The sequence below is a fragment of the Populus euphratica genome, unplaced genomic scaffold, assembly GCF_000495115.2.
Source record: "Populus euphratica unplaced genomic scaffold, PopEup_1.0 scaffold31.1, whole genome shotgun sequence".
NCBI classification, from domain to species: domain Eukaryota; kingdom Viridiplantae; phylum Streptophyta; class Magnoliopsida; order Malpighiales; family Salicaceae; genus Populus; species Populus euphratica.
Genome location: NW_011499850.1, coordinates 1,176,977 through 1,191,766, shown reverse-complemented (window position 1 = coordinate 1,191,766; position 14,790 = coordinate 1,176,977). Strand labels below are relative to the sequence as shown.

Below are 14,790 nucleotides of genomic sequence, written 5' to 3'. Positions count from 1 at the left end.
CTAGTCTTTTAAAATAAAATAAACCTGGTTGATACGCACGAGTTTCTAGTTAAACAGTAAGAGAGACTTCTCCCTTTTTTCTGCATTTGAATTTGAATTTTACTGTGCATGTATATCATCTCTGCGATACATTGTCTACTTATTAAATTTGTAGGATATTCAATGGGTTTAATCGTGGTGTGAATAAACTGACTCAAACACCCTGCATAAATAAATAAATAAAAGTAAATAAAAATAAACCTCGCTGAGCGTGAACGGGATCATTCACTCAAAGATAGACAGAATCATAGAATTCTTTTTTATGGGGATTTGCTGGAGTGCCAAGTCAAATCCAGCACCAGCAGCACAAGCTTCTGCATCAGCACCAGCCCCGGATCCATTATTTGACCCAGACGCCACTCCTACCCCTCCTGGACATCTCATTGAAGGTTGGTGTCTAATTAACCATGTCACCATTCTGCACATTTTCCTTCAATATTTTCCTAGGCCAGCTTGTAGGAAAACTATTTGTAATTCAAAGCATTCTGTTTTCATCTTCTTTTTTATTTTCACTTTGAACTAGGCTATATGATATGTTGGTGCATGGTTTTAATTTCTATACATGGTTTCTTTAGACCCTTGATGAGATGTTGAATTAGGGAGCTTGCTTCAGGTCATAGAGATTCCAGTTTGCATAACTGATACATATTTTATTCAGGTGATATATCTTTTCTTGTTAACAATGTCTCTGGCAACAGCTGGTTCTCTATAGCCACCACCAATTTTACAACATGGATTTATCAAGCAAAGAATGCTATTCGGGGTAAAAATGCCCCCTAGGCCATCGAAATCACAGCCCTTCCGTCAAAGTTGAAAGTTTTCACATTGGAACAATTGAAGGAAGCAACCTTCGATTTTAGAAATGACATGGTCCTGGGAAAGGGAGGGTTTGGCAGTGTCTGCAAGGGTTCACTAAAAGAAAAGGTGCCTTTTAAGAAAAGGTTCACTAAAATATTAAAGCAAGCAAGGACTTAGACAGTGGCAGGTGATTGTATTTTATTGTTGATCTTGCAATTTGGGAGTCTTTAGTTTGCCAAATATGCATGATTAGTATCAAAATGAGAGGTTTCATTAGATGAGCCTCCTGTCTTGATTTAATATTTTTTTTCCGGTGACTACTGAACTTGTACATTTCAGTCCAGAAATTTAGCTGTATTGTCTGCAATTAAAAAAGGATAATAATTTGTTGAGATGTGGCATGAATTCAAATCTTTATTGTGTAAGGACTTCAATTTTAACTCACACAGTACAATGAAACACTTGTGATTGTATTGTCTGGAAAAAGGTTAGGCTTGTGACTAAGATATATTCTCAATTTAGGCCTAGTTTTTTGTTTTTTTTTTTTAAGGATGATTTGGTATGCTCTTGTGTTCTAAAAAGAGATCCAGCATGAGAAGCTCGTAGTGTGCCATGAGGATTAGATGTATCTGAGATTTGGGTTCGATAGTTCTTCAAAACTTGTACTGATTCCGATTATAGTAAAATTTCTCTTCAATTATGAATATAGGCATAGACGAACCATGTAAAATCTTTGTGATAAATGGTTGTTACCTTCCTGTGATATTCTCTATATTTTTATGTTTGATCCTTCAGTGTGTACTTCCTTTATATGTCACTGGTACAGACAGAGGTTGGTTTCTTGGCAAAGCTTTTTCATCCCAACATTGTGAAGTTGCTGGGATACTTTCAGGAAGAAGAAAATAGAGAGTTGCTTATTGTCTATGAATTCATGGAGAAGGGTAGTTTAAATTACCATTTGTTTAAGTAAGGAATGCTAAACTTTGTTACATTCTAGAGATATTGAGCAAATGTTTGCTAATTGCGTAGCCACAAACCTTCATTTCTTTCACTGCTTGTTTCTCAGCATGTTCAGAACGATCTGATCAGCAACTTCCTTGGGGAACAAGACTGATGACTGCAACAGTGATGGCTCGAGCCCTGTCTTATTTGCATTCTATGGATAGGCCACTAATTTTCAGAGATTTCAAGACCTCAAATATATTACTTGATGAGGTAAACGTCATTATAATCTCTAGATTACCATTTTGAACTCATACTATTCAGGAACTTATCATACCGGAAAGCTTAAATTTACAATTTCAAAGCGAAATAGATCTGAAGAACAAGCATACACTACAAGAACAGCATATCTTGAATTGAAAACACCATCTTTCTACAATCTGGTGCAATGTAGCCTAAGTTAAACCTTCCAGATTCCTATCTTTGCAAAACTTGAACGAAGATGCCTCCATTGAATCTCTTATTTTTCTCTCCTTTCAGATAATCAGCATCTCTCTACAATCTGGTTCCTGTCCTTATAACTGACTGTATAACTATCCATCTGAGCATTTAAATTTTCCTCTCATCTAAACGTGGCTTGTGGTGAGATCATTTAGAATACACAACCAAACAACTATGTCTAGGAATATGCAAAAGACCATAGATAAGCTGATACTGGTTGATGCAAACCCCCTGCCTCTTGATCACTTTCCACATGAATTCTAGCAGAATGTTTACCATCAAGCTTGATTTGCTTGGAACAGAAACCTCTTGTGTACTTTGTGTTGGTGGATACCACCATAATGTTAAAGATTCCCGAAGTCTTTTCTTTTAACATCAAAGTTTCTATGTGTAGTCTTACACTCCGAAGCTGTCAGATTTTGGCTTGGCAAAATGGGGACCCAATAACAGCATATCTTGAATTGAAAACACCATCTTTCTACAATCTGGTGCAATGTAGCCTAAGTTAAACCTTCCAGATTCCTATCTTTGCAAAACTTGAACGAAGATGCCTCCATTGAATCTCTTATTTTTCTCTCCTTTCAGATAATCAGCATCTCTCTACAATCTGGTTCCTGTCCTTATAACTGACTGTATAACTATCCATCTGAGCATTTAAATTTTCCTCTCATCTAAACGTGGCTTGTGGTGAGATCATTTAGAATACACAACCAAACAACTATGTCTAGGAATATGCAAAAGACCATAGATAAGCTGATACTGGTTGATGCAAACCCCCTGCCTCTTGATCACTTTCCACATGAATTCTAGCAGAATGTTTACCATCAAGCTTGATTTGCTTGGAACAGAAACCTCTTGTGTACTTTGTGTTGGTGGATACCACCATAATGTTAAAGATTCCCGAAGTCTTTTCTTTTAACATCAAAGTTTCTATGTGTAGTCTTACACTCCGAAGCTGTCAGATTTTGGCTTGGCAAAATGGGGACCCAATGATGCCACTCCATATGTAAATGTTGGTCCGGAATATAAGACTGGAGGTGATTTCTTGTACCGTCTAATCTTAGACTTCTCAATGTTCAATGATGTTTTACTTGAAACTTCACAGCATCCGAGCTCAGTTAATTTTGAATTAGTTAAGCCAGGTTATAAACTTATAGATTTTTCCATGATATTGATGTTATGTGATTTGTTAGGGAAACTGTATGTAAAGAGCGATGTGTATAGTTTCAGAGTAGTTTTGATCGAGTTAGGAACTGGCTTACGGTCTGTCGACAAAAAATGTCCGCCTAAGCAACAAGACCTTCGCGAATGGGCTTTACCATTTCTAACCGACAGAAAAAAGCTGAGACAAATCATGGACCCCAGATTGCAGGGGAAGTAGGGTAGCAAACAAGCTTCGGAAATAGCTATACTTGCTGTTAGATGTCTTTACTCACGTCCCAGGAACCGGCTATCAATGACAGAAGTTGCCGAGACACTAGAACGATTAAAGCTTCTGACTTGACATTAGAGCGCACAAATTTGAAATACTTTCATTGATGTTTCTTTTGTTCTTCATGTTTCTTCTTCCAGCGATGGAAGCAAAGGATTGAGCTGATAAAATAAGCAATGTTTATTTATTTATTTATACTTCGGCTAAAGTGAGTCTTTCAATCGATCAACGAAGAAGGTTTGACCATTATAATTAGTACAAGTAATGTTTCATTATTATTTTGAGATTAAAAAAATAGAGACAGAAGAAATATATACTCTCGTATTCTTTATATTTTAAAATTATAGAAATTCAATTTAAATTAACCAAACACCTTTGTTCTTTTAATATTTGTCATTTAAATGCTGAAACACTAGCCAAGCGCAATTCTAGTCACTGTGGATCGATATTTTTACATTTTCTTAGTTCTTTTGGGTAGTCATCTGTACACATCTCTATCAGAAATGAATAAAAAATGGAGGGGAGCCGGGGAGGAGAAATCTCCTCGGTATTTCTATAAATAAAGACCTTAAAAGTCAATGAAAAAGCATACCCTCATCATTGATGCAAGAAAGATAGAGTTCTTTTGATGGGGATTCTCTGTTGTTGCCCTTCTGATCAATCAAATCCAGCCCTAGATACCGGCCCTGCTTTTGTTGTACTAGCCCCAGTATCAATCCCTGGCCCAGACATAGCTCCTACCTCTCCTGGACATCTCTTTGAAGGTTGGTTTTCAACTATATCATATTCCTTTCATTTTCATTCCATACTTGGTGATCTTATTGAAAAACTCATTGCAAGCCTGTATCTTTCTTCTAACAGGTTGAAATTATGCTCTATTTTCACTTCCACATTCTTTTGATAGTTTAGAGTCCCTTTAACATGTATACATTTGCAGGATTTGAGTTGTTCTTTAACTTTTGACTAGAAGAAGTCATAATTAACTTCTGACGAAGAAAAAAAGAGGTCATAATCATGTCCAAGCACTCTTATTTTCTCTGGTTTTCGCTTGAATGTGGATATCATTAGTCAAAGCCAGGCAACTAAGCAGGGAGCTCGATCCTGCTACAAAGCCAATACAAGAAACAGAACATCTAAAAGCAACAGAAACTCTTCAACTGCTACAAACTAACAGCAAGAAAATACATGACAACTGAAATTCCAGCACCTAAATAGGTTATAATATCTGGGGTCCTTTCGGCTTCCGAACGTAAGAATTTAAACTTGAAGCTTCATGAATCCTGTAATTTCTCTCCTTCCAAACAAAATATAAATCCACGTTAAGCCAGTCTAAGAATGCTTGAAGGCAAGGGCGGAGCCAGGAATCTTTTTTATCCTGGGCTACGAACAAATAAACATAAATTGTTTTTCAATATTCATTATTAAATAGATACTCTAGTTGTTTTTCATCATTTTACTAATGATGTATTCATTATGGAAATTTTTGTATTATAAATCCAAGGATAGGCTAAGAAACCATACTCCATACTAATAAGAGTTAAGCAAATGGCAAAAGATATGATAAGTGCGTAAAATATCATGAAGTTCACGTGAATATTTATTTATTTATTTTTATTAATGTGGATATCTGGATCAGCTCATATATACCTCGACTAATTCTACGGGTCCTGAAGTTAAGGACCATATAAATCTTTAGTGGTCTTAAGATTTGTGAAATTCAAACTAATGATCTTTAAAAAGCAAATCTAGAGCCTGACCAATTAGGCTACATTTCTCATAGTTGATTGATTATTTATTTGCAACCATAAGATGGGGGCTAAAGAGTTGAGAGCATTTGGGAACGCGGTACAAACTGCGTTCCCTTAAAATTTACTTTTTTGCAAAAAATTTATTTTTTTGGTATGTTTTGAATCATTTAGATACGTTGATTTTAAAAATAATTTGTAAAAAATAAAAAAAATCATTTTGATATATTTCAGCACAAAAAACACTTTAAAAAACAATTGCAACCACATTTCCAAACTTATTTTTTTAATTTTATTTTTTAAAATTAAATTTTTTAATATTTTTCTATGAATCAAATACATATAAATTGGGATACATAAAATGGGTTCTTTTATCCGGAATAGAAAATCCTAGAAATTTATTCAATGAGTAAGAAGAGAAATTAATAGGATGCTAAAGGCTAAGGAGCCCAATAAAAAGATACGAGACTAATAAGAAATAATACAGAGAGAATATTTACTTATTCAAATATGAGAAAAAATAAATAAAAATGCTATACTTATTATAATTATAAGATGAAATATTATATTTTTAAAAAAATTTATTTTTCCACCTGTGCTACAGCCCACCTTAGTCTTCTATGCTCCTCCGCCCCTGCTTGAAGGGAAGGACTTTCTCTGCAAATACTGCTAGGCAAATTCAAATTCTGCATTCCAGTCAACTACTCTTCTATTGATGTTGCTCGATTGCAGGATAGTTCTCCATGCTGGCCCCACTCCAGGGCATGAAAATTTCTGATGCTAGAAGATGTTTATTTCTGAACAGTTGAAATTGTGGTAATTTCATTATGTTCAAGACCTTAATTTTCCCAACTTGCATTTACTCAGGTGAAATATCCTTTCTGGTTATCACCGTCAACAACTGGTTCTCTATGGTAACCATGACTTTTACAAGGAGGAGGTCCGCTGCTTTGGGAAAAAAAAAGCTCCTGAGGACATTGAACTGCCAGCCCTTCCAGACGAGACACCAGAGTCAAAGTTGAGAGTTTTCACGTTTGAACAATTGAAGACAGCAACCTTCAATTTTAGAAGTGATATGTTACTGGGAAAAGGAGGTTTCGGCAGTGTCTACAAGGGTTTGCTCAAAGGAAAGTGGTTATTTAATGGATTTACCAGGAAACGGCGAATTGCTGTCAAGAAATTGGATTCTGACAGCAAGCAAGGTCTTCGACAGTGGCAGGTAATTTCCGATTTATGATTGCTGGCAGTTTTCTCTAAGTTCATTTTATTTGCTGCCATTGAGGCGTGCTAGTGCAGGTGCCTTCTTCAGTGTCTTCAAAGGTATTGGAAAAACATGGAAATGTCGCTGAAGTGGATGTTTCCAAAACGATGTTTCCATGGATTTTTCAATGCCACTAGTAGAATTTATCTTTCATAGTTGATCTTTTAGGGCATCAATCTTCTGTCAGCCAAACATGAAAGTTTCGTTTCAAATTGTTAGGTTAGGTTAGATATATACGTCTCGTCTGAAATGAAAATTTTCTTTCTGTTCATTATACTCCTCCGTGGACGAAATCAAAATTGTTTCCTTATCTTCAGAGTCTCCGTTCACACCCATCAGGAAATGATTATGGGCTACTTCGATTGTTAAATATTATTTTTTATGATGGTGTTTGAATCGGCGCATCAAGAGCTTTTTATTGAGCCAGGATAGACGGTATGGTTTTGGTGTATTTTCTTCTCCTTCTCAGACAATGCTTGTGGAGCCTTTGATTTTCCTCCACCCATGTGGTGTTCATGCAATCCATATCATTTAGAACTTTTATTTTATGTTGTGGTAAGGCATATCAAAATGACTAAGATGTTTGATAACTATATATTCAGCACGTAAGATATGATGTCAACTACTACTATCGTGTCAGATGAGCTCAGCAATATGATGTGTAACTGTAAAGGAATGGAAATTGAAATATAACCAAATTTGGTTTTATTGGAAATGACAGACAAGCCAGTCGCTACTTCATAAACGGGTCCTCAAAGTCGACCAAACTAGTTTACCCCGTCTCCCCTCCCCATGTCAGTCATCAAAGTCATTGTTGTCTGTTGTTTCAACGGAGATACGGGATTTGCTGGAGTCGGACTTCTGATAAGTCAAATCCAACCCCTGTTAATCCCCCTCCTCCCTCAGCTCCTTTTCAACTCCGGCACTGAATAGTCCATTAGTTATTCCGGAGCCAAGAAATAATTATGCCTTTTTATTCTCATTCTTGTTTAGTTCTACTGTGTATTGCGGTGGTGTATTAACAATATACTAAAAAGTCTAGTACCCATATTATTGTTTACATAAATATAAAGTAATCTAAATTAAAACAGTCTAATGGCAGCCTAGTCATTAACACAGAGCTGTAAGAATAACAAAGAAGGGATGGGGTTGTTTTTTAAGTGGAGTATATTTGGTATTGAAGAGCTGGTCAGGAAGAAAATAATAAGTACAACGGATAACTGACACTTCAATTGCGCAATCCTTGTGCCGGGAAGACTGAGTGTCACATGGCACATGGGCGGCCCTACCCTTGTACAGGGTAGGCTCGAGACCCACCAGGCGCTTAGACAAATCCACGACGCGGGGCAGCCTCCAGCTCCACTTGGTATTTGGGCACCCTTAAACGCCACCTGGAGCTTGAGTGGCTCGAATTCAAAGGGCAGATCTAAGGGTCACCTTGCACGTGGATTTTCATAAAAGGTTCAATTGGTCACGGTAGCCCAACTGTCATATGACGCAATAATTATCCTAGTTAGTGTTTAGGTGGCTCTCATACGAGGGGTAAATACAAGCGTCATCTGACATTTGGATCTTAATAAAAGTCTCGATTGGTTATGATAACCCTTCTGCAATATGATGCTCGGATCTAAACACACGTCCACGCTTACCAAATATGTGTTAATATAATAATATATGTTATAAATATTTTTTTATATATAATTTAAAATATTGATGTTAAAAATATTATTATTTATATTTTAAATATTATTATTTTTATTATAATTCATAATATTAATATAAAAAGTATTATTATTTATGTTGTAATTATCTTGAAATTCTTAATATAATTATTTATATTATAAATATAATTATTTTTTATTATAATTAATAGTATGAATATTAAAAATATTATCATCTATGTTGTAAATATTATTACTTTTATAATAATTAATATTATTAATAAAATAATTAATACATTTGAAAAAATATTATTATTAATATTTAAAAAATATTATTTATGTTATAATTATTTTTATTTTTATTATGATTAAAAGTATTAATATTAAAAATAGTGTTATTTTTTTATTATGATTAAGGGTTTTAATATTATAAATACTATTATTTGTGTTATAATTATTTTTATTATTATTATAATTAAGTGTATTAATTTTAGAAATAATATTATGTGTTATAATTATTTTATTTCTATTATGATTAAGAGTATGGATATTAAAAATAGTATTATTATTTTTTTAATATGATTAAAAATATTAATATTAAAAATGAATATAACATAAATATTTTATGTTTATTTTTATTTTTATTTTTATTATAATGAATGTTACATATATATTTTTTATTTATGCTATATTATTTATTATTTATGTTATATTTATTTTTATTTTTATTATAATTAAAAAATCGAGTGCATCCACTCCTAACTTGAAAGTTGAGTCTGGATGCATTCACATCCATCCATAAGTGGAGCTGCATATAGCCACACCCAATCTCAAGTTGAACTTTGATATATTCATACCTAATTTTTAGATGAACATGGATGCATCCTTACCCAAACCTAAAATCAATTTAAGGTCGAGGCACACAGCCACAATCACACTCAAGTTAAGTTTAGACTTATCCATGCTTAACTTCAAGGTGGATATAGAGACATTAACACCCAACTTCAAGTTAGATTGGACGGGTCTATATTTATCTTCAAGTTAGATTTATATATATCCATGCTTATTCGTATATATTAATATAATAATGTATGTTATGTGTTGTAATTTTCTTTGAAATTTTTAATATAATTATTTATGTTACTTTTATTATAAGTAATATTGTTAATAAAAATAATTAATAAATTTAAAAAACATAATTATTATTAATATAAAAAATATATTATTTTTTATATTACAAAATTTTATAAAAATAAAAGGTCATTCCTTCTATCTCAGTAGTACAATCTATTTTTAGTCAATTATATCAGCTCCTAGCTCCGGAGGCAATCCTCTCTCTTTTTGTTCAATTATATCAGCACCTTCTGCCACCATTGTTAATATCCAGTTTACTTAATTGCAACCGCCCTTCTCCTTCACCATGCAGCAGCCATGTTTGACACGGCAGCCATCAACCTTTTTTTGTTTTTTTTTCCTTGTATTTCGACCATGTGCTTCCTATTCCTAGAAAAGCGAAGAGAAAAATGAAGGGAAAGAAACGAGCCACGTCACTGACAGAGAAGCAAGCAAGCATCAAGGAGCTCACAGCCCACTTTAGTTGACTGCCAACTGGGTGGGCGAGTACGAGATTTATTATAATTAATATTTTTTTAATATATACACATATGTTGATATTAACATAAAGCACGTTTGTGTGTATTATTTTATGGTTTAATAATTTGATATAAAAACGCACACTTCAAATTTATATATTATTTAATTTATTTTTTATTTATATTATCAAAATTATCTAGATTTATCGGCTCCGGTCATGTCAAATACAGGAGTTGGATTTCTACTTCTGTAAAAATGCCTGTATAGCCTTGACTTTTCTCCACCTACCCGGCATTCATCTATTTCATATCATTTAAAACTTGTAATTTATGGGCATTCATCTATTTCATATCATTTAAAACTTGTAATTTATGGGCATTCATCTATTTCATATCATTTAAAACTTGTAATTTATGGGCATTCATCTATTTCATATCATTTAAAACTTGTAATTTATGGGTGAGAGCCCGGAAAATATCCTTTATTTTTTTATCTACATAATTGTTTCTATCGTCTAATGATTTTTATTATAAAGTCGAGATTAATAATTAATAATATTTATTATTTATTTTTATCTTTTAATACCAAATTTTTATAAAGATCCCCCAAGATGTATGGTGGGATTCTAGAATTATTTTTCATCTCAGAAATTATTTTAGGAAATCAGCTTGAAATAAAAGCTTTTAAAACTCTGCTGTGGAATGATTTTCATTGTAAAATTATTTATGAACTGGTCCGTTCCCTTCAAATCTGGAAGGATCAAATCTTTCGAGTTCTGGGAAGTATTCTGGATTTCTATGCGTCGAGTTTGCATTCCAATACACCTGCATGCATGCCCACAAAGAAAAATTGTGATGAATGATTGTGACTGTAGAATGTCTGCATCACCAGCATAATTGTCAGCGTAATAATGAGCCTCTGACTCCGACTGTCAAACTTTGTTGTGGCTAGATCTTTGGACCAATCAATAACGTCTCAATCAATTACATCATCAACCAACAACATTATCTTTTAAAAAACTAACGACTCATTCTTAATTTTATATGTCATTTATTTATTTATTATACCTTTTTGGGATTTAGGTATCTATCATCTGTAAATTCATTTTGTAGTCGTCGCTGATGATAAACTTGGAAAACGATAAGCAGAAGAACACACAAACAATATTTAGAAAAAAAACTTACCTTCCAGCCCTTCGGAATTAAGAAACCTTTGAAATAGAAGTCGTGGATGGCTTCTCTAACATTAGGAAAGGTTGGACAAAGTCTCAACACTTCACGAATTACTTTCCTAGAATATTTCATATTTTGAATGTCATTCCAGTTTAACAACTCGTCGCGAGCTTTGGTTCCAGATATCTCCATTTGCTCTATTGACAAGAGAAAGAAAAATCAGTCAAACGCTATTTTGCTCACCATTACACATCAATCAATGAAAGCCCATCAATATTTAATAAAAAAGACTCTACTGTGAGGGGGGAAATCATCTTATTTTAAAAAATTAAATTGTTAGATGATCAAATAAGATCTCAACATAGAATATTAAGCTATTAAGAGAAACTTGATGGATGATTTTATATTATTATTTTCACCTACTAATACAATTATAAACAAAATTATATGTAACTCAATTGTTGGTTAGAGATTTCTATATAAAGATATTTGTACGGTAGAGTATGGAGTTATGAACAACACGTACCTTTGTAAACTCTCTCATAAATATGAGGTAACTCAGCAAGATACTTGACAATGAATGCACAAGCCGCACTGGTGCTCTCATGTGCACTGGCTAATAGTGCAAGAATTGTGTCAGCAATGTTTAGCTCACTCATAAATGCTCCCTTCTCATCGCATGCCAACAGCATGTGTGACAATATATCTTGCTTGGGTGATGCCTTTCCCTCTGCTAGATCTTTTTTCCTTTGCTTAATAATCGCAAAAAGTTCTGTTCTAATAAATTTTGATGCCTTGATGGCACGGTTGAGTGGAGTTCCAGGTAAATCAATTGGGATAGAAAAAATACCGGAAACTACAAGGTTAAATGGGTTTGCAAGTATTGCAATGTGGTCGGGGTGTTCAATGCTAAGAAACAAGCTACAAGCTAACCCAAATGTAAAGATCTTTGCCAGAGGGAACACAACCACTACTTCTTTATTTTCCCATTCTGATGCAAAGTGTCTTCCGGCGACCGTATCGAAGATGCCAACGTATCTCTTCAAGGCATCAGGTCTCAAAAATTGAGGGAGCAAAGTGCGCAGTCGATCAACTTCTTCAATGAGTGACCTCTGAACTGAAGAGGGAAATATTTTGCATACAAAGTCGGGATACCAAGCTTTAAGAACCTTGCTCTCATTGGAAAACATGAACTTGTTACCTCCAGCACCACATAAGACTACTGCAGGCTCAAAGAAAAGATTTGTTTTGAATACTTCTGATTTATATTTATCCATACGGTCAAGGAAAAACTTTTCAGGATGGCCTTTGTATCCTGTCCTCAAGAGCTCAAGGGTCTCCCCAAGAAAAGGGAGGCCTGAACTGCCAGGAGGAAGGCTAGGGTGCTTGAATTTTGATCTATGTTTGTGAACGATAATGGAAATGAAGAAGGTTATGAAGAAGACAGCAAACAAGAGGTTGAGATAAAAAATTTCCATTGTTTACGTTTTCTTTTCTTGTGCGTGTGTGCTGTGTATAATGAATCGAATAAATAAGGGAACGACGATGAACAAATAAAATAGAGGTAAGACTGGTAGGTTAGAAGTTATGGTTAGGATAAACCAGGCGGGTTAACCTGGACCCCGGGTCTTGGCCAGGTTTTACACAGATGAAAACCAGAGTTGCATTTGTTCAGGGTTTTACCCGGAATATATATAAACTTACCAAAACCATGCCGTTTTCCGATCTTCCCTTCTTCTTCCCCTGTTCTTAGAAGTTATGGTTGTTTGAGAGAGAAGGTAGGAGTGGAAGTGGTTGTTCGAGAGAGAGAGAACCGGGTGAAGGACAAAATGAAAGGAAAGGTGGGGGAGATTTAAAGTTTGGCATTGACTTTTAATCTATTTTTTAAATTAAAATTTAATTTTTTTATTTTAAATTAAAAATTTTAATATTCTTAAATCATTTTTGAGGTATGAATATTAAAAATAATTTTTTAAAAACAAAAAAATATTTTAATATAATTATAAATAAAAAATATTTTAAAAAACAAACATAACATTTTTCATCAGATTTCTTTGTTGACTTTAATAATGTGTACGGAGCGAAAAAGATCTTCATTGATTCGTCACCCTCTCTAGGCTCTTCTATGTGGTGGATTAAAATCTAGTAGTTTTTTTATTTTTGTTGTTAAAAAGTTTGTTTTTAAAAAATATTTTTTATTATTATTTTAAATTAATATTCAACAACCATGACATTACACACGAGTGGAAGCAGGCCCTTCATAATCCTTTTCTTTACCTACCTAAGTTGGACAAGAATTACGGCGAGCCTTTTGACTTTAAGCAACATGCCAATTTGGAGGGTTATTTTTCGTTGGCTGAAGCATGATGGTAAGGAACAGACAAGGTGTCCTCATGCGTGCTTCAAAAGTCGCAAGGGCGTCCACCACAAAAGTCAATTTGGAGGCGTGGACTCTTCTCACCAACACTGAAGGTGACTACGTCAAAAATTCATCCACGGAAACAAATTAATAATTATTTTAAATACATTCACACCATCCTTTTAAAGTTATTCGGACCCATGTACTATTCGCATGGAAAAAAAAACCTTACATCAAGTGTGTATTCTCAACATAAAACAAAGTTATAAGCTAGTGTTATCAAAACTAAAAATTAATCCACAAAAAAAGAAATGATAGAGAAAAAAATAACAAAAATATATAAGATATGAAAAATTATCTAGTATACTATGGTTTCAGTAATTCTAGGGATCGAGAAATTTTTTTCTTAATATAAAACCCATTAACAAAGATAGAAAAAGTGAAAAAACTCAATTTAATGATTTTGGTCAATACAGAGAATCAGCATGTAATTGAATATTATCATATTATGGCTTGAACAATCCTATTAACCAAGGTAGAAAGATTGACAAAACTTAGTTTAAAGAATTTTCTTAATATAGAGAATCTAAATTTAATATGTAAATGGATATTATCATATTAATATGATCCGTTGATGTTAAAAATAAAAAATATATATTATTTTAATATATTTCTAATTATAAAAATATTCTTGCATGAACACCCGATTTTTCCCCTCGACACTTTACAAGTTTTCACTTTAGAACCTTCTACATCTTGATAAATGGATATTATCATTTTCACATCTCTTCACTACGGTAACTAAAAACCTTTATGAATGGTAACTAAAAACTTGTACTCGTTCCGATTATAGTAAAATTTCTCTTTAATTATGAATATAGGCAAAGACGAACCATGTAAAATCTTTGTGATATATGGTTGTTACCTTCCTGTGATATTCTTTATATGTTTATGTTTGATCCTTCAGTGTGTACTTCCTTTATATGTCACTGGTACAGATAGAGGTTGGTTTCTTGAAAAAGCTTTCTCATCCCAACATTGTGAAGTTGCTGGGATACTTTCAAGAAGAAGAAAATAGAGAGTTGCTTATTGTCTATGAATTCATGGAGAAGGGTAGTTTAAATTACCATTTGTTTGGAAGTAAGGACTGCTAAACTTTGTTACATTCTAGAGATATTGAGCAAATGCTTGCTAATTTCGTAGCCACAAACCTTCATTTCTTTCGCTGCTTGTTTTTCTGCATGTTCAAAACGATCTAATTGTTATGTGTGTGGACACAAATGGACG

General features: G+C 33.6%; 1 protein-coding gene across 2 annotated transcripts in view; it reads left to right on the top strand.

Annotated features, from left to right (window-relative positions):
• The first annotated feature begins 338 nt into the window (after positions 1-338).
• The window catches only part of LOC105120972 (probable serine/threonine-protein kinase Cx32, chloroplastic), a 21,169-nt gene continuing 6,717 nt past the window's right edge, over positions 339-14,790 (top strand). For both annotated transcript variants that reach the window (XM_011019424.1, XM_011019423.1), the window contains exons 1-5: positions 339-428; positions 698-980; positions 6,610-6,676; positions 14,502-14,643; positions 14,753-14,758. In XM_011019424.1, the coding sequence (XP_011017726.1) occupies positions 907-980; positions 6,610-6,676; positions 14,502-14,643; positions 14,753-14,758 (289 nt within the window). In that variant the 5' untranslated portion in view covers positions 339-428; positions 698-906. The remainder of the gene's footprint in view (positions 429-697; positions 981-6,609; positions 6,677-14,501; positions 14,644-14,752; positions 14,759-14,790) is intronic.